Raw genomic sequence first — 27,049 nt, 5'->3', positions numbered from 1 at the left:
TATGAGACCTCTGACTCAAAGGAAATTAGATATAGCTCTTGGGGCTAAAGGGATCAGGGTATTGAAGCTGATGATCAGCCATGATCGTGATGACTGGTGGAGCAAGCTCGAAGGGCTGAATGGCCTTCTCCTGCTTCTAGTTTCTATGTTCCTGTGAGCCACACTCAGGAATAACCATACCATAGGGGCATTGTGCATCCTTCCCCCCACCCCCTCATTTTGTTAATTAGTCATAAATATTTGGGTATGGGTTGGGGGGTGGGTGGATTGTTGGACAGTCTAACATCATCTAATGGGGGAAATGAAAGGACTGATCACCTGTCCAGTAAGTCTAGAAGGACAGGTTGACACCACAGTGGACATGCTGGCAAGTGGGACTGGCGGGAGTGCGGGCCATCAGAGTTGGCACGTCACGTGACAAAACCACCAGGAATGTGTCCAGAGTCATAATCCCGACAAGGGAAGATGGAGAGTGTAATGACTTCAACAACCTCATGCGCTTCTTGGAGTATGGCCTCCCTGATTGGAAGGGCAATTAAGCCTCAATCAGGGAGCTCATACTCCAAGAGCCCCACGTCATTGGCCTTGAAGAAACCATTACATGAAGGGGGGCAGGTTTCAGGTTCATTCAGTGACCGAACCTTGCTTTGGGGTTTGAGGGTAAGGGCCCAGGACAAAGCAGCCCCACTTGATTGGCACCCCATCTATCATCTTAAACATTCACAGCTTCCATCACCAATGCATACTGGCAGCAGTATGTACCAACTGGACTGCAGCAAACAACAAGGCTCTTTAAACAGCACCTTCCAAACCCATGACCTCTACCATCTAGAAGGACAAGGGACAGCAGACACATGGGAACACCACCTGCAAGTTCCCCTCCGAGCCACTCACCATCCTGACTTGGAAATATCTCGGCCGTTCCTTCACTGTCGCTGGGTCAAAATCCCGGAACTCCCTCCTTACATGGGTACACCTAAACCACATGGACTGCTGTGGGTTCAAGGCGGATCACCATCACCTCCCCGAGGGGCAATTAGGAATGGGCAATAAATGGTGGGCCTAACCAACAATGCCCATATGAATGAATGAAGAAAAGGTGTGGAACCCAGAAGTGGGAAGAAGGAAAACAGTAAATGGGGAAATTAGAATACTGGTCTGAGCTCTGAGGAAAAGGGCCGGAGAATGCTTCTTGGTCAATATCAAGCATCTGATCAAGCCCAAAATGGGGTGCAATGTCTTATCTTGTCAGCTTGGATCTTGTTTGTCTCTCTTGAATTGATTTGTGGAGTAAGGCAGCAGATTTTTAGAAAGAATTTTTAGTCCATTCTTAAAGATAGAAAGTCAATGCAGAGAGTGGACTGGGCAGACTCAAATCCACCTTCTTGTTGCTCCAAAAACCAAATTTAAATTAAATCCAATTCATCATCCCTACAAGAAAGACATATACAAGGGTGGCACAGTGGTTAGCACTGTTGCCTCACAGCTCCAGGGACCTGGGTTCGATTCCTGGTTTGGGTGACTGAGTGGAGTTTGCACATTCTCCCCGTGTCTGCGTGGGTTTCCTCCAGGTGCTCCGGTTTCCTCCTACAGTCCAAAGATGTGCTGGTTAGGTTGAGTGGCCATGTTAAAGTGGACGTGTAGGTTGGAGAGATTAGTGAGAAAAATGTGTGGAGTTCTGGGGATGGGATTGTTGTTGGTGCAGACTCAATGGGCCGAATGGCCTCCTTCTGCACTGTAGGGATTCTATGATTTTCTATGGTAAGATCCAAGCTGACAAGAAAAGGCTTCACACCCCATCCCGGCTTGATCCAGCGCCAGGACCCTCCCAAGTGGCAGACCCCGTCAGTGAGAACTGAAAATCTGTAGCTCAGCCCAAACTCTGCTCAGAGCAGCGGAGCTGGGGAATCCCAGCTGCGGGCAAGATCGGAGAATTCCAGCCTTGATCTCAGCCAGAAGGGCCAGGGGGAGGGATGGGGCAAGCAAAAAGATGGGATGAAAGGCAAAAACAGAAAATGCTGAAAAATCTCAGCGCGTCTTGACAGCATCTGTGGAAAGAGAATAGAGCCAATGTTGCGAGTCTGGGATCAGCTCTGTTCTCTCTCCACAGAGGTTGCCAGCCCTGCTGAGATTTTCCAGCATTTTCTGTTCTCGTTCCCAGTCCCAGCATCCGCAGTAATTTGCTTTTTGCCTCGGGTGGGATTACGGGCCTGTCCGCTCTGCCCTTGCGGCTCAGAAGATGGAAAAAGGGGCTGGGAGTCACCGGGTGGCCATTTTGGGAAGGCTGTTGTTCGTCAGGTCTAGGCTGAGACCTGCCCCCACAGAGAGGAAAGGAAGGCTGATTAAATAAAGGGGACTGAGGGGACATGCCCCCATGCGGGGATGGAAGGTGAGTAATATAAAGGGAATGAGAGCACATGCCCCACGGGGAAAGGGGGGAATAAAATAGAGATTAAGGGGTCATGCCCCATGGGGAGAGTGAGGAGGGTGAAAGGGACTGAGGGGACATGTCCCCGAGGGGAGCACAGGGGAATAAAGAGATTAAGTGGTCTTGTCCCATGGGGACATAGGGGGGTGGGGGTTGCAATGATTTAAAGGAATTAAGGGGCCATGCCCTATGGGGAGAAGGGGGGGGGTGATTAAGTTAAAGGGACTGGGGGCACTTATTGCACAGGGAGAATAAAATAAAGGGACCGAGGGGTTAAAATGAAATAAAATGGAATAAGGGGGAGTGATGAAAATGGAACAAAATAAAGAGACTGAGGGGGCATGTTCCACAGGGAGGGGCAGGGGATGAAGTAAAGACGCTGAGGGGATGAAAATTGAATGAAATAAAATTAAGGGACTGAGGTGATTAAAATAAAATGGAGTAAAATAAAGGGACTGTTAAAGGGATGAGGACGAAGATGGAGATGAAGTAAGGGGAGGGTGAAGATGGAATTAAGGGAGGAGGACGGAAGTAAAATTAAATCAGGGAAGGGGGTGAAGAGGGGGTAAAATAAAGGAGGGGGTGAAGATGGGATGAAATCAGGGGAGTGGGTGGAGATAGAATTGTTTTAAAATTGTTAAAGGGAGGAAGAGGGAGTAAAGGGAGGCTGGAAATGAAATCAGGGGAGTGGGTGGAGATGGAATGAAATAAAAGAACTGTTAAAGGGAGGAAGATGAAGATGGAATTAAGTAAAGGGACTGTGAAGGGGAGGGGTGAGGATGGAATTAAAAGAACTGTTAAGAGGGAGGAGGAAGATGGAATGAAATAACATAAAGGGAGGATGGATGTTAAATAAGGGGAGTGGGTGAAGATGAAATTAAATAAAAGAACTGTTAAAGGGGGACGAGGATGAAGATGGAATGAAATAACATAAAGGGAGGATGGAAATTAAATAAGGGGAGTGGGTGAAGATGGAATTAAATAAAAGAACTGTTAAAGGGGGGGGGAGGATGAAGATGGAATGAAATAACATAAAGGGAGGATGGATGTTAAATAAGGGGAGTGGGTGAAGATGGAATTAAAGAACTGTTAAGGGGGGGGGATGAAGATGGAATGAAATAACAAAGGGAGGATGGATGTTAAATATGGAGTGGGTGAAGATGGAATTAAAGAACTGTTAAGGGGGGGGATGAAAATGTAATGAAATAACATAAAGGGAGGATGGATGTTAAATAAGGGGAGTGGGTGAAGATGGAATTACCCAAGGGGACAGTTAGAGGGAGGAGGATGAAGATGGGATGAAATCAGGGGAAGGGGTGAAGATGGGATGGGAGCTGGGAGGGCGGGGAGAGGGGAGAGTGTGGCGCCGTCTCCATGGAGACCAGAGGCAAACATTATTTACATATAGACAGATCTCTGGAGGTTGTCGATAGAATATATTAATAATACCGGGCGCTTGGATGGGGAGTCAAGTAGTGCGGCGGCCCCTCTGAGTTTGAAAAGGGGCGGGCCCGCTGCTAACCCACTTTCTGGAGGTTGGCGGCGCGGACCCCCTGCTCGTAGGTGATCCGCTGGCTGATGAGGTACTGGGCGGCCTGCGTGGCGGCCGGCGAGCCGCTGATGGTGACCTTGCGGTTGCGGGTGCCGGGCAGGAAGTCGCCCTTCTTGGAGATCTGGATGCGGGCGCCGGTCAGCTCCTGGTACTCCACCAGCGTCTTGCCGCCCTTGCCCAGGATGGCGCCCACCAGGTTCTCGGGCACGGCGATCTCCAGCACGTCCTTGGAGGAGGCCTCGCCCAGCTTGTCGGCGGCCAGGATGGAGCCGGAGGAGGCGGCGGCGGCGGCGGCAGCGGCCAGCGGCGAGGCGGCGGCGGCGGTGCCGAAGTAACCGTTGGCGGCGGCGGCGGCGGCCAGCGAGAAGGTACTGACGGCGCCCCCTCCCCCACCTCCGGCGCCCCCTCCTCCCCCGCCTCCTCCTCCTCCGCCGCCCCCTCCTCCTCCACCCGCGCCCGAGGCCTCGCTGGCGTACGAGGCCAGCAGGTTGGCGGCGGCGGCGGCCGCCGGGTTGGCGCTGGCCGCCACCGCCGCCAGCACGCCGCTGGCGGTGGCCGGGCCGAGGCCCAGGCCTAGCGAGCCCGTGTTGTAGCCGTAGCTGGCCAGCGTGTTGAGGGCCGAGCTGATGGCCAGCAGGTCGTTGCCGGTGAAGGCCGCCGCCAGGCCCGCGCCGCCGCCGCCGCCGCCCCCCCCTCCTCCTCCTCCGAAGCCCGCCAGGTTGCCGGTGTGGTGGTGGTGGTGGTGATGACCGCCGGGCCCTCCCGCGGCCCCTCCTCCCAGCAGGGCGGCGGCGGCGGCGGCCGAGGCGGCGGCGGCCACCGGCGCCAGCACCTCGCCCCCCGAGTTGGCGTAGGGCGAGCCGGTGGGGTTGGAGTTGGCCACCGGGCCCGAGATGTTGGCGTAGCTGATGTTGAGGCAGCTGCCGCTCTGCGGGTCCTCCTGCACCTTCTGCACGATCAGCTCCAGCGCCTTGCGGTTCTGCTCGGCCTCGCCGCTCACCGTCACCACCCGCTCCTGCAGGTTGATGCCCTCCGGCTTCTGCGACAGCTGCACCCAGGCCCCCGACTGCTCCATCACCGCCTTCACCGTGGCGCCGCCCTTGCCGATGATCAGCCCCGCCGTGCTGTTGGGCACGATCAGCTTGGCCTGCAAAGACAAGGAGTAAAGAGAGAGAGAGGGGACACGGTTAAAACCGGGGGGGAGCCGGGCTTTTCTTCCCACTGAGACAAGAGGTGGGGCTGTGTGCGGTTGAGGAGCTGGAGGTGCTGGACTGGGACTGGGGTGGGCACAGTGAGGGGTCTCACACGTTAGGTCACAGTCGCAGCGACATTTCAACGCAAGGTAAAGAGCCACTAAGAGATCTCACAACACCAGGTCAAGTCCCAGCAACAAGTCTCACAACACCAGGTTACAGTCCCAGTAACATCTCAACACCAGGTAAAGGACCACTAAGTGGTCACAACACCAGGCAAAGTTCCATTAACAAGTCTCACAACACCAGGCTACAGTCCCAGTGATATCTCAACATCTGGTAAAGAGCCACTAAGGACGTCTCATAACATCAGGTAAAGTCCCAGCAACAAGTCTCACAACACCAGGTTACAGTCCCAGTAACATCTCAACACCAGGTAAAGGACCACTAAGTGGTCACAACACCAGGCAAAGTTCCATTAACAAGTCTCACAACACCAGGCTACAGTCCCAGTGACATCTCAACATCTGGTAAAGAGCCACTAAGGACGTCTCATAACATCAGGTAAAGTCCCAGCAACAAGTCTCACAACACCAGGTTACAGTCCCAGCAACAAGTCTCACAACACGAGGTTACAGTCCCAATAACAAGCGTCACAACACCAGGTTACAGTCTCAGTAACATCTCAACACCAGGTAAAGAACCACTAAGTGGTCACAACTCCAGGTCTCACATCATCACGTTACAGTCCCAGCAACATCTCAACACTAGGTAAAGAAGCACAAAGTGGTCTCAATTCCAGGTCTCACAACACCAGGTAAAAGCCCAGCAACAAGTCTCACAACACCAGGTGAAGTTCCATTAACAGGTCTCACAACACCAGGCTACAGTCCCAGTAACATTTCAACTTCAGGTCACAGTCCCAGCAACAAGTCTCATAACACTAGGTTATAGTCCCAGCTACATCTCAACATCAGGTAAAGAAGCACAAAGTGGTCTCTCAATTCCAGGTCTCACAACACCAGGTAAAGGCCTAGCAACAAGTCTCACAACACCAGGTAACAGTCCCAGCAACATCTCATAACACTAGGTAAAGAGCCACAAAGCAGTCTCACAACACTATGTAAAGTTTCACTAACAGGACACTCAATTCCAGCAACAAGTCTCGCAACACTAGCTTACAGACCCAGCAACAAGTCTCGCAACACCAACTTACAGTCCCAGCAACATCTCGCAACACCAGGTTACAGTCCCAGTAACATGTCACAACACCAGGTTAAAGTTTAGCAACAAGTTTCACAACTCCATGTTACAGTCCCAGTAACATCTCACAACACTAGGTAAAGAACCACTAACAAGTTTCACAACATCAGGTTACAGTCCCAGCAAACAGCAAGTAAAGTTCCACTAACAGGATTCACAACGCCAGGTTACAGTCCCAGGAACACATCTCACAACACTAGACAAAGAGGCACTAAGTGGTGTCACAACCCCAGGTCTCAACACCAGGTAAAGAACCAGTAAGAAGTCTCACAACACCAGATTACAGTTCTTGTAACATCACACAACACTAGGTAAAGAGCCACTAAGTTGTCTCACAACACCAGGTAAAGAACCACTAACAAGTTTCACAACACCAGGTTACAGTCCCAACAACAAGTCTCACAACAGCAAGTAAAGTTTGACTAACAGGATTCACAACACCAGGTTACAGTCCCAGTAACATCTCACAACACTAGGTAAAGAGCCATTAAGTGGTCTCACAACAGCAGGTTACAGTCCCAGTAACAAGTCTCACAACGGCAGGTTTCAAAACGCCAAGTTATCGTTCTGGTAACAAGTCTCATAACACCAGGTAAAGACCCAATAAGAAGTCTCACAATACCAGGTAAAGAACCACTAAGAAGTCTCAACACCAGGTCTCACAACACCAGGTTACAGTCCCAGCACGATGTCTTACAACACCAGGTAAAGTACCAGTGTGATGTCTCACAACACTAGGTAAATAACTAGTATCACTTTTTAGGTTCCAGATCACTAACAACCTCTCCTGGTCCCCCCCATGTTGACACTATAGTTAAGAAAGCCCACCGATGCCTCTACTTTCTCAGAAGACTAAGGAAATTTGGCATGTCAGCTACGACTCTCACCAACTTTTACAGACTCACCATAGAAAGTATTCTTTCTAGTTGTATCACAGCTTGGTATGGCTCCTGCTCTGCCCAAGACCACAAGGAACTACAAAGGGTTGTGAATGTAGCCCAATCCATCACTTAAACCAGCCTCTCATCCATTGACTCTGTCTGTACTTCCTGCTGCCTCAGCAAAGCAGCCAGCATAATTAAGGACCCCACGCACCCTGGACATTCTCTCTTCCACCTTCTTCCGTGGAGTACAGGATACAAAAGTCTGAGGTCATGTACCAACTGACTCAAGAACAGCTTCTTCCCTGCTACTGTCAGACTTTTGAATGGACTTGCCTTGCATTAAGTTGATCTTTCTCTACACTCTAGCTATGACTGTAACACTACATTCTGCACTCTCCCCTTTCCTTCTCTATGAACGGTATGCTTTGTCTGCATAGCACGCAAGAAATAATACTTTTCAATGTATGTTAATACACGTAACAATAATAAATCAAATCAAAAAGTCTCAACACCAGGTAAAGTCTCAGTAACAAGTCTCACAACACTAGATAAAGAACCACTAAGTGGTCTCACAACACCAGGTTAAAGTCCCAATAAGAAGTCTTGCAAAACCAGGTTACAGACCCACTAAGAAGTCTCACAAAACCAGGTAAAGTCACAGTATGATGTCTCACAACACCAGGTTAAAGTCCAACAGGTTTATTTGATTTCATGAGCTTTTGGAACGCTGCTCTTTCAGGTGAGTGATCAGAAGTGAGCATAATAAGAGGTCTCACAACACTAGGTAATGCCCCACTGAGAAGTCTCAACTCCAGGTTAAAGCTTTGACAAAGGATCATATAGACTCAAAACATCAGCTCTTTTCTCTCCTTACAGATGCCGCCAGACCTGCTGAGATTTTCCAGCATTTTCTCTTTTGGTACCAGGTTCCAGTCCCAGTAACAACTGTCAACACCAGGTAAAGAACCACTCAGAAGTCTCACAATGCCAGATAAAGCCCTAGTAACAAGTTTCACAACATCAGGTAAAGTCCACTAAGAAGTCTCACAACACCAGGTTAAAGCTTTGACAAATGGTCACCTGGACTCAAAACATCAGCTCTTTTCTCTCCTTACAGATGCTGCCAGACCTGCTAAGACTTTCCAGCATTTTCTCTTTTGGTACCAGGTTAAAGTCCCTGTAAAAAGTCTCACAATGCCAGATTAAAGCCCAACAGGTTCATATGGAATCACGAGCACTGCTCCATCATCAGGTGAATGGAGGTAGGTTCACCAACACATATATAGACAAAGACACAATCGCAAGATAATTACAGATTGGAATGTGAAGAACTTGTAATTATTTTGCAGTTGTGTCTCTGCCTATATATGCTGTGTTTGTGAACCTTCCTCCACTCACCTGAGGAAGGAGCAGTGCTCCGAAAGCTCGTGATTCCAAATAAACCTGTTGGACTCTGACGTGGTTTGTGAGACTTTTTACATGTGGTGAGGCAGCAGCATGATGGTTCTCTTCCCCCCCCCTCCCCTAATCCTTTCACCTTAAACTATAAAATGTTGTGAACATAGCCCAGTCCATCACACAAACCAGCCTCCCAATCATTGACTCTGTGTACAATTCCTGCTGCCTCGCAAAAGCAGCCCACATAATCAAGGACCCACACACCCCAGACATTCTCTCCTCCACCTTCTTCCATCGGGAAAAAGATACAAAAGTCTGATGTCACGTACCAACCGACTCATGATGTGGAGATATTGGACTGGGATGGATACAGTAAGAAGTCTCTCAACACCAGGTTAAAGCTTTGACAAAGGGTCATCTGGACTCAATGTCAGCTCTTTTCTCTCCTTACAGATGCTGCCAGACTTGCTGAGATTTTCCAGCAGTTTCTTCTTTGGTACCAGTAAGTCCCCATAAGAAATCTCACAAAACCGAGTTAAAGTCCAGCAGGTTTATTTGGAATCACAAGCTTTCGGAGTGCTGCTCCTTCATTGGATGAGTGGAGGTAGGTTCACAAACACAGCATATATAGAGAGAGGTACAATTACAGATTGGAATATGAAGTATTTGTAACGAAGGAGCAACGCTCTGAAAGCTTCTGAGTCCAAGTAAACCTACTGGATTTAAACCTGGTGTTGTGCGACTTACATGTGTTGGTAAAGCAGCACCATGACCTCTCTTTCCCCCTCTCCCTTAGTTGTTTACCTTAAACTACAAAAGGTCGTGAATGTAGCCCAATCCATCACGCAAACCAGCCTCCCATCCACTGACTTTGTCTACACTTCCCGCTGCCTTGGGAAAGCAGCCAGCACCCCGGACATTCTCTCTTCCATCGGGAAAAAGTTGCAAAAGTCTGAGGTCGTGTACCAACCGACTCAAAAACAGCTTCTTCCCTGCTGCCATCAGATATTTGAAAGGACCTACCTTATATTAAGTTGATCTTTCTCTACACTCTAGCAATGACTGTAACACTACATGCTGCACTCTCTCCTTCTCTATGAACAGTATGCTTTGTAGAGCATGCAAGAAACAATTCTTTCCACTGTATACTAATATATATAATAATAAATCAGTGGTTAGCATTGCTGCCAGGGACTGGGTTCGATCCCTGGTTTGGGTCACTGTCTGTGCAGAGTCTGCACTTTCTCCCCGTGTCAGTGTGGGTTTCCTTCAGGTGCTCCGGTTTCATCCCGATAGATGTGCTGGTTAGGTGCGTTGGCCATGCTAAATTCTCCCGCAGTGGACCCAAACAGGTGCCTGTGGCAACTAGGGGAATTTCACAGTAACTTCATTGCAGGGTTAATGTAAACCTACTTGTGACAATAAATATACTTTACAACTGACACTAATGGAGTCTTCCATTCCACCACAGGTCTCCTGTGGTGTGGGAGGAGGTGAGAGGAGTACCTTCAACAAGAAGAGATTTACAGCACAAAAAAAAAAGGCCCTTTGGCCCATTGTGTCCATGCCTGCCATCAAGCAAATCTATTCCAGTTCCCATTTTCCAGCATGGGGTTAGCACTCGGTCTGTAGCCTTGTGTGCTAGGCTGTTTCAAGTGTTCATCGAAATGCTTCTTAAAGGTTGTGAGGGTCGCTGCCTCTACTACCCTTCCAGGCAGTGAGTTCCAGACTCCCACCAGCTTCTGGGTGAAAAAAGTTTTCCCTCAAATCCCTTCCAAATCTCCTGCTCTTTACCGTAAATCCATGTTGATCCCCAGACTACTACTTTCATGGGCAGCACAGTGGTTAGCACTGCTGCCTCACAGCACCAAGGACCCCAGTTCGATTCCAGCCTCAGGTCACTGCCTGTGTGGAACTGCCCCTCAGTGTCCAAAGATGTGCAGGTTAGGCAGATTGGCCATGCTAAATTTCCCCTTAGTGTCCAAAGATGTATGGGATAGGTGAATTGGCCATGCTAAATTGCCCCTTAGTGTTGGGGGATTAGCAGTGTAAATACCTGGAGTTAATAGGGACAGGGCCTGGGTGGGATTGTTGTTGGTGCAGACACTGTGGGTTGAATGACCTCATTCTGTACTGTCAGTATTCTATGAAAAGAATCTTCCCAACATCTGGCGGCCTTTCTCTGTCACAAAATTGACAGTTGGGAGACCCAGAGACAGGGATTCGGAGTTTGGTTAAATCAGGTATTTCTTCATTTTCCCAAGAGGCGCAATAGGTTAAAATTGTGGCCTCCTCCCTCAGTGGGTCACACTCAGAAGCCGGAGTCAGAAAGTGGTGGGTTCACAGGAACAGAGAAAGGAGTCCTACACCACAGGCTCTCTCGCACAGCAACCAAGCTGACGCTCCCAGCACCATACTGAGAGAGTGCTGCACTGTCAGGAGTCCCTTTCAGGTAACAAGTTAAACGACCCTTTCATAAAATAGACATTTTGCAGAAGGGCAAAATGAGTTATACTCTGTATCTAACCCCGTGCTGTACCTGTCCTGGGAGTGTTTGATGGGGGACAGTGTAGAGGGAGCTTTACTCTGTATCTAACCCCGTGCTGTAACTGTCCTGGGAGTGTTTGATGGGGGACAGTGTAGAGGGAGCTTTACTCTGTATCTAACCCCGTGCTGTACCTGTCCTGGGAGTGTTTGATGGGGGACAGTGTAGAGGGAGCTTTACTCTGTATCTAACCCCGTGCTGTACCTGTCCTGGGAGTGTTTGATGGGGATAGTGTAGAGGGAGCTTTACTCTGTATCTAACCCCGTGCTGTACCTGTCCTGGGAGTGTTTGATGGGGGACAGTGTAGAGGGAGCTTTACTCTGTATCTAACCCCGTGCTGTACCTGTCCTGGGAGTGTTTGATGGGGACAGTGTCGAGGGAGCTTTACTCTGTAGTTTACTCTAGACACAGGTACGGTGCAGACCGGGTAATGGTAACAGAAGTGTGAGATGGGGGCGGGGGGGGGACAGCCAGAGCCAGGAGACAGTGAAAACAGAGTGGAGAGGATGGCCTAGTGGTACTATTGTAGACTATTAATCCAGAAACTCAGCAAACGTTCTGGGGACCCGGGTTCAAATCCTACCACAGTGGATAGTAGAATTTGAATTCAATGAAAAAAAAAATCTGGAGTTAAGAATCTACAGATGACCATGAAATCACCACCCGTGACTTCAATGAATGGGTCCAAAACAGCTGAGGTCCCCGAGATTAGCATAGTTCCCCGTCATCCCAGAAGCTGGTGGAACGGCCCTGTCAGTACCAGCTGCTGCCACTGGAGGGTGCAGTCGGCATTCCCAATCTCCCAGGCTGTCGGAGATTGCAGGAAATTACTTAACTGTCTCGGGAATGCCACTGGCAAACAGCACGAGAGGACGGGATTAGCAGGAGTGTTGGGAGAGAGCTTACTGAACCGAGCCAAGGGAGGCATCCGGATTAGCGGGATGGAGATATAAAGACTTGCATTTGTATAGCGCCCTTCACGACCTCGGAACGTCCCACTTCACAGTCAGTGAAGTTCTTTCTGAAGTGTGGCCACTGCTGTGGAGCCGGAAATGTAGCCCACTCCCTCTGAACAGCAAGCAGCTAGATAGCCAGATAATCTCTTCCAATGACCCTGCTTCAGGGCTAAATATTGGTCGGATAGAAAGTGCCCCTGTCCTCTTCCAGAATAGGCATTTAAAGCATCAACAGGTGGCCACTCAGTCCTTTGGGTCCATGCTGGCTCTCTGATGACCACTCAAGTTCCCCCCTCCCACTTCACCTGCTCTTTCACCGTAACGCAAGTTTATTCCCTTTCAGCGCACCATCCACTTCCTTTTGAGATAACCCATCCTGAAGCAGTGAGACAGCGCTTGCTGCGTAAGAAAGTTCCTACTTCCACCTCCCCCCCCCCCCCCCCCGCACCTCTTACCCAGAACCTTGAATGTGTGCCCCCTTTGTCCTGTACCATCAATAAATGGGAGTAGGTTTTCCTCTATCTTATTTAAACCTGCCATAATCTTGTCCACCTCGAGCAAGAACACACATTACAGGAGCCTGACACCCTTAGACCATAAGATATAGGAGCAGAATTGGGCCATTTGGCCCATCTCCATCATTTGATCACAGCCAATATTTTTCTCATCCCCATTCTCCTGCCTTTTCCCCGTTATCTTTGACCCCTTACCAATCAAGAACCTAGCTGTCTGTCTTAAACACACTCAATGACCCAGCCTCCTCTGTGGCAATGAATTCCACAGATTCACCACCGTCTGGCTGAAGAAATTCCTCCTTATCTCGGTTCCAAAGGATCGTCCCTTTACTCTAAGGCTGTGGCCTCAGATCATAGTTTCACCCACCAATGGAAACATCTTCCCCACCCACGTCCACTCTATCCCAGCCTCTCAGTATTCTGTAAGTTTCAATGAGATCCCCTCCAACCCGCCTCAAATCTCTCACTCCAAGAAAAACAACCCCACCTTCTCCATCACTAACCTTATAACTAAACTCCCTCCCCTGTGCTGGAACTGTTCTGGTAAATCTCCCTCCTCTTGAGGACCCTCGCATCCTTCCTAAGGTGGTGAGCAGAATGGTATGCAAAGTTTATTTATTAGCGTGACAAGTAAGGCTAACATTAACTTCACTGCAGTGTTACTGCAAAGATCCCCCAGTAGCTACATTCCGGCACCTGTTCGGGTACACTGAGGGAGAATTTAGCACGGCCAATGCATCTAACCAGCACGTCTTTCAGACTGTGGGAGAAAACCACAGCACCAGGGGAGAACGTGCAGACTCCACACAGACGGTGACCCAAGCTGGGAATCTGTTTCTAATCTGACATATATTCTGATATAGTTGATAGCACCCTGCCATCCATTGACTCTATCTGCCTCGGGAAAGCAGCCAGCATAATTAAGGACCCCATGCACCCCAGACATTCTCTCTTCCATCTTCATCCGTTGAGAAAAAGTTACTAAAATCTGAGCTTGCGGACCAACTGATTCAAGAACAGCTTCTTCCCTGCTGCCGTCAGACCTTTGAATGGACCTACCATATATTAAGTTGATCTTTCCCTGCACCCTAGCTGTGACTGTAACACTACATTCTGCACTCTCCTTCTCCTCTATGTACTCTGAATGGTATGATTTGTCTATGTAGTGCACGAGAAACAATACTTTTCACTTTATCCCAAGACAGTGGTGGCACAGTGGTTAGCACTGCTGCCTCACAGTGCCAGGGGTCCAGGTTCAATTCCTGACTTGGGTCACTGTCTATGTGGAGTCTGCAAGTTCTCCCCATGTCTGCGTGGGTTTCCTAACAGTGCTCCAGTTTCCTCCCACAGTCTGAAAGATGTGCTGGTTAGGTGCATTGGCCATGCTAAATTCTCGCTCAGTGTACCCGAACAGGCGCCAGAGTGTGGCGACTAGGGGATTTTCACAGTAACTTCATTGCAGTGTTAATGTAAGCCTACATGTAATACTAAACTCTAAATAAAATCAAATTTAAAAAAGATCTTCACACTTTGCCACTCCGAGTTTGGTAGCATCAGCTAATTATAAAATTCCAAGTTATTTATAGATAGCAAAGTAAAGGTGGCAATCTCAGCATTGACTCTTGAGGAACACCACTGTCTGTCACCCTTCAGTCTGACAAGAGACCAATCACTTCTTTATCCTTAAGCCAATTTGCAATCCAAGTTGACACGGCCCCTCCTATCCCATGGGCCACAATTCTGTTAACCAGCCTTCTGTATGGTACTTTTGTCAGATGCCGTCTTCTACACGGCATCCATCGTACTCCCTTCACCAATCTACTCTGTTACTTCAGTTAGATTAAGCAAGCCTTTTGCAAGTCTGTGCTGGCTCTTCTTAAATAACTCAAACGCCTCCCCCCACCCCGGAGGTCTTGTTGATTCTTTTTCCCTCTAAAACCTTACCCACTGCGGGTGTTAAACTAACTGCTCAGAGGTCGCTGGAAATCTCTTTACACATTCCCTTAAATAACAGTTTCACATTTGCCACCCTCCAATTATCATTATCATAGAATCCCTACCGTACAGAGGAAGCCATTTGGCCCATCGAGCCTGCACTGCCAACAATCCCACTCTTTCCCCATACCCCACAAATTTACCCTGCTAACCCCCTGACACTAAGGGGCAATTTAGCAAAGCCAAATCCTTAACCTACATGTCTTTGGACACCAAGGGACAATTTAGCATGGCCAATCTGCCTAACCTGCATACCTGTGGACACAAGGGGGAATTTAGCATGGCCAATCCACCTAACCCGCACATCATGGGACTATGGAAAACCTGAGCACCCGGAGGAAACCCACGCAGACGTGGTGAGAACGTGCAGACTCCACACAGACAGTGACCTAGGGCCGGGAATCGAACCCGGGTCCCTGTGAGGCAGTAGTGCTAACCATTATGCAATCCTCTCGCGTCTCCTCAAGGAAGATCCTTCTGCTATCTCAACTATCACCCCCTTCAACAACCCGAGAAGCAAACCATCTCAGATCAGGTGACTGATCTACCCTAAGCATAGCGAGCCTTTCCAGTACTTCCTGGGCAGAATTTTTCCCTCCCATCCACTATGGGAATGGTAGCGGGACAGGACCAAGCAAAGATCCAATGACCTCGGGCAGAATTTTCCGGGTGAACAAGGCTGGAAAATCCCACCCTCTGTCTTTCAATGGTCAACCTCCTCAGTATTTGTAACATCCCCACTCCTGCTGATGCCTCAGAACCTTCTCCCTCCAGTAAACCTCGACACAAAGTGGTCATTAACTATTCTAATTGGATCACAGCTTGGTATGGGCTCCTGCTGTGCCCAAGACCGCAAGGATCTACAAAGGGTCGTGAATGCAGCCCAATCCATCACGCAAACCAGCTTCCCATCCATTAACTCCGTCTACACTTCCCGCTATTTCGGCAAAGCAGGCAGCATAATTAAGGACCCCACGCACCCTGGACATTCTCTCTTCCAGTTTCTTCTATCAGGAAAAAGATGCAAAAATCTGAGGTCATGTACCAACCAACTCAAGAACAGCTTCTTCCCTGCTGCCATCAGACTTTTGAATGGACCTATCTGTCATTAAGCTGATCTTTCTCTACACCCTAGCTTCGATTGTAACACTACATTCTGCACTTTCCTTTTCTATGAATGGTATGCTTTATCTGTATAGCGTGCAAGAAACAATATTTTTCACTGTATGATAATACATGTGACAATAATAAATCAATTCTAACCTAGCTTGTGGCCCCGAACATATATCACCCTCCGTTGCTATCAGGACCTGTTCCATCTCTCACTACCCAATTACTATTTACACGGGAGTAGAATGTTGACTGCCATTCTCTTCTCTTTCTGCTCTCATTTGGTTTGTCCTTCATTTCCCCTCTCCCACATGAAGAATTCATCTGATGTGCATTTTTTGTTCACTATGATCTCTATCACTTTCTTTCTCTCTCTCTCAGCATCTAAGGGGTTCTGATTTTCGCTTTGACTTGTTGGAATGTACCCAGCCTGCACTGAAGCATCTGTTCTTTAAAAAAACACCCATTATTCTGTCATAATTCTTCCTGTGGGTCTTTATGTTCCACTGTACTCTGGCTGGGCCTCTTCTTGCCCCATTGAAGTTTGCCTTCTTCTAATTTACATGTTCTACATTAGGTTGTTCCTGGCCATAATCTGAACCTTACACTGTGATCACTCTTACCCAAGTGCTCCCCCACAGACACTTGGTCCACCGAATTTCCCAGTACCAGATCCAGCTCTGCCTCTTTCCTGGCTGGATGTATTGATCAAGGAAGTTCTCCTGAACACATCTCAGAAATTCCTCCCCCTCCCCCCTCTCCCCTTTTTTGACTCATTACTTGAACATTACCCCTCTAGACATTTTGGGCAGCACGGTGGCACAGTGTTTAGCACTGCTGCCTCACAGCACCAGGGACCCAGGTTCAATTCTTGGCTTGGGTTACTGCCTGTGTGGAGTCTGCACGTTCTCCCTATGTCTGCATGGGTTTCCTCCAGGTGCTCTGGTTTCCTCCCACAGTCTGAAAGATATGCTGGCTAGGTGCATTGACCTGAACAGCCGCCAGAGTATGGCGACTAGGGGAATTTCACAGTAACTTCATTTAATGTAAGCTTTACTTTCGACCAATGAATAATTTAACTTGAAGGCCAAATGGCCTGCTCCTGGTTTCTATGTTTCAGCGACCTCATATTCCAGCACTGCCAATTGTGTTTGGAAGCTCAGCAGCATTTAGTCACCAGACTTTGTGTGCTGCATTGTAAACTCATCTTTGTATTCCCACAGTCCATCACTGTCTAATCTCATTCCCTAGTAATGTCCAACGAGCTTATTTTGTGTGTTTGAACCCTCAGGGGAGGCGGTGGCCAAGTGCTATTATTGTTGGACTATTAATCCAGGGGGACCCAGGTTTGAATCCTGCAATGGCAGATGGTGGAATTTTGAATTCAATAAAACAAAAATCTGGAATCTACTGACAACCATGAAACCATCGTCTGGAAAACCCATCTAGTTCACTGATATCCTTTCAGGAAGTCCTTGCCCAGTCTGGCCTACATGTGACTCCAGAGCCACAGCAATGTGGTTGATCTCAACTGCCCTCTGAAATGGCCTCGCAAGCCACCCAGTTCAAGGTCAACTAGGGATGGACAATAAATGAATTTTTAAAAAAGGAACCCATTTTGTTAAAGTTTTTCTCAACCAGTACTAGTGGACATCCCTAGGGCAACGCGGTAGCACAATGGTTAGACTGCTGCCTCACAGCACCAGGGACCTGGGTTCGATTCCTGGCTTGGGTCACTGTCTGTGTGGAGTTTGCACATTCTCCCCGTGTCTGTGTGGGTTTCCTCTGGATGCTGTGGTTTCCCCTCACACTCCAAAGATATCTGGGTTAGGTGGATTGGCCATGCTAAATTGACCCTAGTATCAGGGGGATTAGCAGGGTAAACGTGCGGGGTTACAGGAATAGGGCCTGGGTGGGATTGTGGTTGTTGCAGACTCGATGGGCTGAATGGCCTCCTTCTGCAGTGTAGTGATTCTCAGTGCTAACAGTGGTCCCTCCATGCCGACACTATAGTTAAGAAAGCCCACCAACGCCTCTACTTTCTCAGAAGACTAAGGAAATTCAGCATGTCCGCTACAACTCTCACCAACTTTTACAGATGCAGCACAGAAAGCATCTTTCCAGATGTATCACAGCTTGGAATGGCTCCTGCTCTGCCCAAGACCCCAAAAAGCTACAAAGAGTTGTGAACGAAAGCCAGTCCATCACGCAAACCAGCCTCCCATCCATCGACCCCATCTACACTTCCTCGGAAAAGCAGCCAGCATAATCAAGCGTCCTGAACATAATCTTTCCGTTGGGGAAAAGATACAACAGTCTGAGGTCACGTACCAACCAACCCAAGAACAGCTTCTTCCCTGCTGCCATCAGATCTTTGAGTGGACCTATGTTGCATGAAGTTGATCTTTCTCTACACCTTATATGTAACTGTAACACTATATTCTGCACCCTCTCTGTTCCTTCTCCCCTCTGTACTCTATGAATTGTATGCTTTGTAATGCATGCAAGAAACAATACTTTTCACTATCCCAATACATGTGACAATAATAAATCAAAGTAAACTGATATATCTAAATAAATATCAGTAAAGCTGCGAGCACATGAAGCAAAGTTATTAATGCCAATTCAGCAAGTCCAACAATCCCTTGAGTTTTTTTGAGATGGAAATAGTTCCTCTTCCTTGATGTCAAGGTCAGAGAAGTGCTGTAGGATCTTGTCCCAGAAAAGACTGGCAAACAGTTAACCTAATGTAGGTTTGCAAATTCACCAGGGATTGTCAGAATGTGGCGGTCAAAGACATTTAACTGCAGTGGAAATAGCCACGGCGTTCCGAGTCGGAACATTGTGGACAAGCTGCCCAATCTTGCCACTTGGACAGGGGATGGCCTGCTGCTGTTATCATTAGACTATTAATCCAGAAACTCAGCTAATGTTCTGGGGGACCCAGGTTCGAATCCTGCCATGGTGGATAGTGGAATTTGATTCAATTTTAAAAATATCCGGAATTAAGAATCCACTGATGACCATGAAACCATTGTCGGAAAAACCCATCTAGTTCACTAATGTCCTTCAGGGAAGGAAGTCTGCTGTTCTTACCCAGTCTGGTGCCTACATGTGACTCCAGAGCCACAGCAAAGTACATAAAACATAGAACATTACAGCGCAGAACAGGCCCTTCGGCCCACGATGTTGCGCCGACCAGTTTTCTAAAAAAAAACACTGACCCAGTAATCTAAACCAATCCCTTTTCGTCCATAAACCTATCCACAGATCTCTTAAACGCCCCCAAACTAGGCGTATTTACAACCGCAGCAGGCAGGGCATTCCAATCCCTCACCACCCTCTGGGTAAAGAACCTACCCCTGACATCCGTCCTATAACTACCCCCCCCTTAATTTAAAGCCATGCCCCCTCGTGCTAGCTTTCTCCATCCGAGGAAAAAGGCTATCACTATCCACCCTATCTAAACCTCTAATCATCTTATATGTTTCAATAAGATCCCCTCTTAGCCTCCTTCTTTCCAGCGAAAACAACCCCAAATCCCTCAGTCTCTCCTCATAGGACCTCCCCTCCATACCAGGCAACATCCTGGTAAACCTCCTCTGCACCATCTCCAAAGCCTCCACGTCCTTCCTGTAATGTGGGGACCAGAACTGCACACAGTACTCCAAGTGCGGCCGCACCAGAGTTGTGTACAGTTGCAACATGACGCTGCGACTCCTAAATTCAATCCCCCTACCAATAAACGCCAAAAGTAGTTGACTCTCAAATGCCCTCAGGCAACCAGGGATGGGCAATAAATGCTGGCCCAGCCAGGGACACCCATGTCCCATGAATGAATTTTGAAAAAGTATAGCTCTTGGGGCTAAAGGGACCTTGGAATATGGGGGGAGCAGGGGCTGGTGGTGGAAGATGGGGTCAGGATATTGAATTTGATGATCAGGCATGATCAAAATACAAGACATTGGTGAGGCATCATCTGGAGTATTGTGCACAGTTTTGGTTCCCTTATTTGAGGAAAGATGTGATGTTGGAGGCAGTTCAGAGGAGGTTCACTACATTGATTCCAGAGATGAGGGGTTTGTCGTATGAAGAGAGATTGAACATTTTAGGTCTAAATTCTCTGGGATTTAGAAGAATGAGGGAAAATCAAATTGAGGTATACAAGATGATAAAAGGTTTGGATGAAGTAGATGTGGAGCAGATGCTTCCTCCTGTGCAGTTTTCTAGGATGAAAGGTCACAGTCTGAGGATAAGGGGCAGCAAATTTAAAACAGAGCTGAGGAGAAACTACTTCTCCCAAAGGGTTGTGAATCTGTGGAATTCACTGCCCCAAAGTGCGGTGGATGCTGGGACAGTGAGTAAATTTGAGGAGGAGGTAGGCAGATTTTTAATTGGTAATGGGTTGAAGGGTTATGGGGAGAAGGCAGGAAAATGGGGATGAGGAGCATATCAGCCATGATCGAATGGCGGAGTGAACCTGATGGGCCGAATGGCCTAATTTGGCTCCTACATCTTTTGAACTTTTATAATCCCTCCAGTACAGGAGGAGGTCATTCAGCCCATCGAGTCTGCACTGACCACAATCCCACCCAGGCCTTATCCCCATAGCCCCATGCATTGTGAGGCAGCAGTGGTAACCACTGTGCCATGAATGAACTCAATGGGCTGAATGGCCTACACCTGCTCCTTTTTTCTATGTTTCATGATGATTACCAGATCCTTAATCCCAGATTTTCTTTTGATATCAAATTCAATTTTCACCATCTGCATTGGTGGGATCTGAACCCAGTATTGGGTAACCTGGGTTCCCAGAGCATTACACTGGTCTCTGGTTAAGTAGCCCAGTGACAACACCACGGCACCATCAATAGACATCCCGATTTGAACTTGTGTCACCAAATCACCAGCCCTGGGTCAGCAGGTCCAGGAACGGTTGAGGACTGCTCGTCGTATGAGGAATGGTTAAGGACTCTGGGTCTATACTCATTGGAGTTTAGGAGGATGATGGGGGATCCTATTAAAATTTACAGGATACTGAGGCCTGGGCTGACTTGTATCTGAACTCCAGCTATCCTCCCTACTTCCTTTTCTTATTTGCAAACAAATTCTGCTCCCCACTGTAGATCCATCAGGAGGCTGAGAATTCCATAATGTCAATGCGACCTCACTCTCCGAACAATAACTTATGCCTCTATAACACCTGTAACACGGTGAAATGTTGCAAGATGCATTACAGGAAAATTATCACACAAGAACATCAAAACTGGGGTGGTACAATGGTTGGCACTGCTGCTTCTCAGTGCCAGGGACCTGGTTTCAATTCCCGGCTTGGGTCACTGTCTGTGTGGAGTTTGCATGTTCTCCCAGTGTCTGCATGGGTTTCCTTTGATTGCTCCAGTTTCCTCCCACAGTCCGAAAGATGTGCTGATTAGGGTGCATTGGCCGTGCTCGATTTGGCCCTCAGCGTACCTGAACAAGAGTGTGGTGACCAGGGGATTTTCACAGTAACTTCATTGCAGTGTGAATATAAGCCTACTTGACACTAAGTAAACTTTAAAAAAATAAGAAACTATTAAGCTAAATGGTCAAAAGCATTCATCAGCGCGACAGGATTTAAGAAGTGCGTTCAAGGAACGGAGAGATGTGAGGAGGTTCAGGAAGGGGAATTCCAGAGCTTAGGGATCCTGGCAGCTGAAGGCGTGGCCACTAGTGGCGGAGCGATTAAAAATTGAGGGCAGATTTAATTTTTTTTTCCAATTCATTCGTGGGACATGGGTGTCGCTGATTGGGCAATAAATGCTGGCCATCAATAAATGCAAAATAGTGTGGATGCTGGAATCCGAAACAAAAACAGAAAAATGCTGGAAAATCTCAGCAGGTCTGACAGCGTCAATGGAGAGGGAATAGAGCCAACGTCTCGAGTCTGGATGACCGTTGGTCAGGACCCTGTTTATTGTCCATCCCTAGTTGCCCTCTAGAGGGCAGCTGAGGGTCATAGAATCGCTGCGGTGCAGAAGGAGGCCATTCGGCCCGTCAACCACAATCCCATCCAGGACCTATCCCCGTAACCCCACATATTTACCCTGCTAATTGCCTGACAATTTAGCATGGCCAATCCACCTAACCCGCACATCACTGGACATCTTTGGGAGGAAACTGGAGCACCCGGAGGAAACCCATGCAGACACGGGGAGAATGTGCAGACTCCGCACTGGCGCTGACACTGACCCGAGGCTGGAAATGAACCCGGGTGCTGTGAGGGAGCAGTGCTAACCACTGGGGCACTTCTAAACTTTCTCTGTTACTCTGTCCCTCAGTATAAGGCTGTTATAACGTTCCATTGCACCCCACTCTCAGTAGAAGACGCTTAGAGAGAACACTCTCCCTATTTGTTACACACTGGCTGACAGTGACCCGAGGCTGGAATTGAACCCGGGTCCCTGGCACCGTAAGGCAGCAGTGCTAACCACTGTGCCACCCAAATCAATCATATTGCTGTGGCTCTGGAGTCACATGTAGGCCAGACCAGGTAAGGACGGCAGATTTCCTTCTTTAAAGGACATTAGTGAACCAGATGGGTTTTTCCAACAATGGTTTCATGGTCATCAGTAGATTCTTAATTCCAGATATTTTTATTGAATTCAAATTCCATCAACTGCTGTGGCGGGATTCGAACCCAGGTCCCCAAAGCATTAGCTCAGTTTCTGGATTAATAATCTAGCAATGATGCCACTTTCCCCTATTTTGTTATAGAATCCCTACAGTGCAGAAGGAGGCCGTTTGGCCCAAGCCTGCACCGACAACAATCCCACCCAGGCCCTATCCCCTAACCGCTTGTATTTACCCTGCAAATCCCCATGACAATAAGGGAGATTTTAGCACGGCCGATCCACCTAACCCTCACATCTTTGGACTGAGGGGGGAAACCGGAGCACCCGGAGAAAACCCACGCAGACATGGGGAGAATGTGCAAACTCCACACAGACAGTGACCCGAGGCTGGAATTGAACCCGGATCCCTGGCGCTGTGAGGCAGCAGCGCTAACCACTGTGCCACCCAAATCAATCACATTGCTGTGGTTCTGGAGTCACAAGTAGGCCAGACCAGGTAAGGACGGCAGATTTCCTTCCCTAAAGGGACATCAGTGAACCAGATGGGTTTTTCCGACAATGGTTTCACGGTCACCAGTAGATTCTTGATTCCAGATTTTTTTTTTACTGAATTCAAATTCCACCAGCTGCCGAGGTGGGATGAGCGCAGAGACTCGTAGGGAGGTGGGGGAGGGGGATTTGCAAGGACGGGTCAGGCTAGGGAAGGCTTTGAAGATGAGAGGAGAATTTTTAAAATGGAGGCGTCGCGGAGTGGATGGGCTGCTGATATAGGTCAGCGATCACAAGGGGATAGGAGGGGTGATGGTGGAGCGGGGAAGCAGAGGATACAGCCAGCAGATTCTCTTTTTTTGTCTAATCTCCTCAGAAGGAACTGGAACGCGGCGCGCAAGCATTGGTTCCCATGAGTCCCCGTTGCCGTGGAGACTAAGCTGCCTTTTACACACGGAACAGAATGAGGTTGGAAGATTGCATTGAGCAAGGGGATAATACGACAGGGGGCGGGGGGGGGTGTCCTGTGTTTGTGCGCGCGCGCTGGGGGTCGGGAGGAGGACTGCTCAGTAGACCACAAAAGGCTCAGAGAATCAGCAGATCAAGTTTATTATGCGGGGCTGGGGGTCTGAGCAGACCAGGGGCACGCTTTATATCAGACGCATTTCTGAATCCCCAATCTCTAAGTAACCACTGCCCAATTCTCTTTCTCCTCCCAGTCCCACTTTCGCTTTATCCAAATTTACATTACCATCACCTGCAGCGGCACAGTGGTTAGCACTGCTGCCGCACAGTACCAGGGACCCGGGTTCGATTCTGGCCTCGGGTCGCTGTTGAGTTTGCGCATTCTCCCCATGTCTGTGTGGGTTTCCTCCACGTGCTCCAGTTTCCTCCCACACTCCAAAGATATGCAGGTTAGGTGGATTGGCCATGCTAAATTGCCCCTGCGTGTCAGGGTAATTAGCAGGGTAAATGCATAGGGTTATGGGCATAGAGCCTGGCTGGGATTGTTGTCAGTGCAGGATTGATGGACTGAATGGCCTCCTTCTGCACTGTAGGAATTCTGTAGGGTCAACTCTCAAACTGACCTCTTTGTTGCATGAAAATTGCCACAAAACCTGCAATGGCCAACAACTGCTACGGGTCACAAAGGCAGCTCCCCACCACCTTCTCAAGGGGCAACTGGGAACGGGTGACAAACGAGGGCCTGGCCAGCGACTTCCCAGGAGGCGGTTGGGCTGAGCCTGCTACCGAGTCCTGTGTGACTCCTAAACTCTTGAGGGAAGGCAGTGGGGCCGGAGATGGCACTGAGGACAACAGCAAGGACACAGGGAGGAAGCTCGTTCAGATCCAGGGAAAGGGGGGATGAAAATGGCTGTAAGGGGAAAGATTTCCAGATGCCTGTGTGCCATCGTGGCAAAGATGAACCTCACTCCAAAGATCAGTAGCAGGGAAAGAAAAAAAGAAGGTATTACTCAGAGAAATGAAATGGCAATCAGTGCAGTCAATTACATTATTGACTCTGAGATGATTTTAATCGCATTGTTGTGACACTTGCAGTGCAGCCTGGAACCTGATCCTTCCACAAGCAGTCAATTTATTTGCAATTGCGGTCCTGTACTACATCCTCTCTGTCTGCTGGGCCTGGGCAGAAGGTTGTTGAGAGCATCACACAGTGTCAACATCAATATCCACGGCGTCTATATCTCTGTCTGGCACCCCCCCTTGATGTCCCAGTGCTTGTAAATAATTCATTATCTACCCTCGGGTCAACTTGGGTCAGGTTACAAGGCAGAGAGAGAGCGAGTGCTAGAAACAGCTAACGGGGTGAGAGCGAGTGTGTGTGTGTGTGTGTGTGTGTGTGTGTGTGTGTGTGAGAGAGAGAGAGAGAGAGAGAGAGAGAAGACATAGCCTGCGAGAAGGGAAAGAAATAAGGGGATGAAATCGAGGAAGGAAGTGAAGATTGGGGAGGAAGTGGACAGATAAGATATGACTGAGGCAAAAGGAAGGAGGGAGTGACAGGGAAAGGAAATAGATAATGAGAGGATGGAAGGGATTGTAGCAAAAGAATAACGGTACAGAGGGAGCTGGGGTGGCTTTGTCCATCATTCACTAAACATTAGCACGTACAGCAATTGTATTTTTCATTCATTCATGGGACACGGACGTCACTGGCTGGCCAGCATTTATTGCACATCCCTGAGGCAGTTGACTCTGGAGTCACATGTAGGCCAGACTGGGTAAGGATGGCAGATTTCCTTCCCTAAAGGAAATTAGTCAACAACTTGGGTTTTTCTGACAATGGTTTTATGGTTATCAGTAGATTGCAATGAAAGCATTAATCCCACCCCCCCCCGCCACACACACAATCGCCCATTGTCAAGGGGGTGAGGCCGACGATGATGATGAGGAGAAACTCAGATCAGACAGAGCACTGGACCAGTCGCAGTGATGGTGGGTGCTGCACAAAACCAACAACTGTAGAATTATTCTTTTGAAAATGTTAACCGAAGGATTAATACACAGGATTTCCTGCTTTTACACTGAGCTTTACACAGCAGCCACATTAATATCACATTAACCCAATCATCACTGACCCATTAACCCATTCATCTCTGACCCATTAACCCATTTTTCACTGATACACACTGACACATTAAGTGATTCATTATTACTGGAGAATGAGAGCCTTGTAAACGAGATTGGGCAGTGTCTATTTATTTCTGATCACCCCATCAATCACTTTTCTGTATTGATAGTGCTATAGAAATGCAGCTTGCTGGAGAAATGAATGAGAGATAACTACATGTAGATTAAAGAAAGAAAATAGATACAGAACAGGAATGAGAATGATGGGTATAAGACAGGGAAAGAGGTGGCGGGGGAGATGAGTGAACGATATTTAAGGTTCAGTGAAAGGTGCCATGTGATGCTCAGGTTCTCAATGTACCCTTTCCCTGAATTTGCCCACCTCCCACAAAGCAGATTAGCTCCAGATTTACTCCAAATTCAGTGGGGCTGATAGGCTCCCAAACTCGCAAGCAGTTGCTTCAGTGAGGTTTGTATCAAATAGCCCTCGGAGTGACATTGCTAGAAGAAGCACATCAGCTAGGATCTCACCAACTTTTACAGATGTACCATAGAAAGCATTCTTTCTGGTTGTATCACAGCTTGGTATGGGCTCCTGCTCTGCCCAAGACCGCAAGGAACTACAAAGGGCTGTGAACATAGCTCAGTCCATCACGCAAGCCAGCCTCCCATCCATTGACTATCTACACTTCTCACTATCTCAGCAAAGCAGCCACCATAATTAAGGGCCCCTTGCACCCCGGACATTCTCTCTTCCACCTTCTTCCGTCGGAAAAAAGGTACAAAAATCAACTGATTCAAGAACTGCTTCTTCCCTGCTGCCGTCAGACTTTTGAATGGACCTACCTCGTACAAACTTGATCTTTCTCTACACTCTAGCTATAACTGTAACACTACATTCTGCACTCTCTCCTTTCCTTCTCTATGAACGCCATTCTTTGTTTGTATAGCATGCAAGTAACAATACTTTTCACTGTATGCTAATACATGTGACAACAATAAATCTAATCAGTTCATTGACTGTTTGTTACAAGGACACTCATCTATTTATACACCTCTCTGTACTCACCACTCACCCAGGCCTCTGCTGGGAGAACTTAATAGAAACAAGTGTGCATTGTACACAACCCGCTAACTGACAGACTTCAGAAACATGCTGTTAATATAGCACAGACCCAGGAATGATTGGCATTTGTAACCCGCCTTTGGCAATGCAAAGCCTGACAAAGATGTATAATTTGATACTGAGGTAAGGAGAAATCAAGAATAAAGATTTGGTCATGGATTAAAGAATGCTGAACGCACAATCCTCCATCAACATTCCTTCCTTGCTTTTTTTTTATTCGTCTGTGGGACATGGGCATCGCTGGCTGGGGCAGCATTTATTGCCCATCCTTAGTTGCCTGAGGGCAGTTAAGAGTCGATCACATTGCTTTCCTTGCCTGATTCCATCTTAGCCGTCCAATCGTAGACTGAGGATTTGTTTTTTTTTTAATTCATTCATTCATGGGACATGGA

At 48.2% G+C, this 27,049-nt stretch overlaps 1 protein-coding gene and 1 long non-coding RNA gene across 3 annotated transcripts in view; one reads left to right on the top strand and one right to left on the bottom strand.

The window, feature by feature from the left end:
- Positions 1 to 3,624: 3,624 nt before the first annotated feature.
- LOC145362212 (RNA-binding protein Nova-1-like) overlaps positions 3,625 to 27,049 on the bottom strand; it is a 148,353-nt gene continuing 124,928 nt past the window's right edge. For both annotated transcript variants that reach the window (XM_080218278.1, XM_080218277.1), the window contains exon 4: positions 3,625 to 5,127. In XM_080218278.1, the coding sequence (XP_080074404.1) occupies positions 3,946 to 5,127 (1,182 nt within the window). In that variant the 3' untranslated portion in view covers positions 3,625 to 3,945. The remainder of the gene's footprint in view (positions 5,128 to 27,049) is intronic.
- Positions 4,252 to 18,703, top strand: LOC145362214 (uncharacterized). The gene is made up of 2 exons (XR_013889954.1): positions 4,252 to 4,348; positions 17,938 to 18,703. It is a non-coding gene; the product is annotated as an uncharacterized LOC145362214 (long non-coding RNA).

Source organism: Carcharhinus amblyrhynchos, unplaced genomic scaffold, assembly GCF_965287045.1.
Source record: "Carcharhinus amblyrhynchos unplaced genomic scaffold, sCarAmb.v2.hapA scaffold_37, whole genome shotgun sequence".
Lineage (NCBI taxonomy): Eukaryota > Metazoa > Chordata > Chondrichthyes > Carcharhiniformes > Carcharhinidae > Carcharhinus > Carcharhinus amblyrhynchos.
This window is presented reverse-complemented; position numbering and strand designations above follow the sequence as displayed.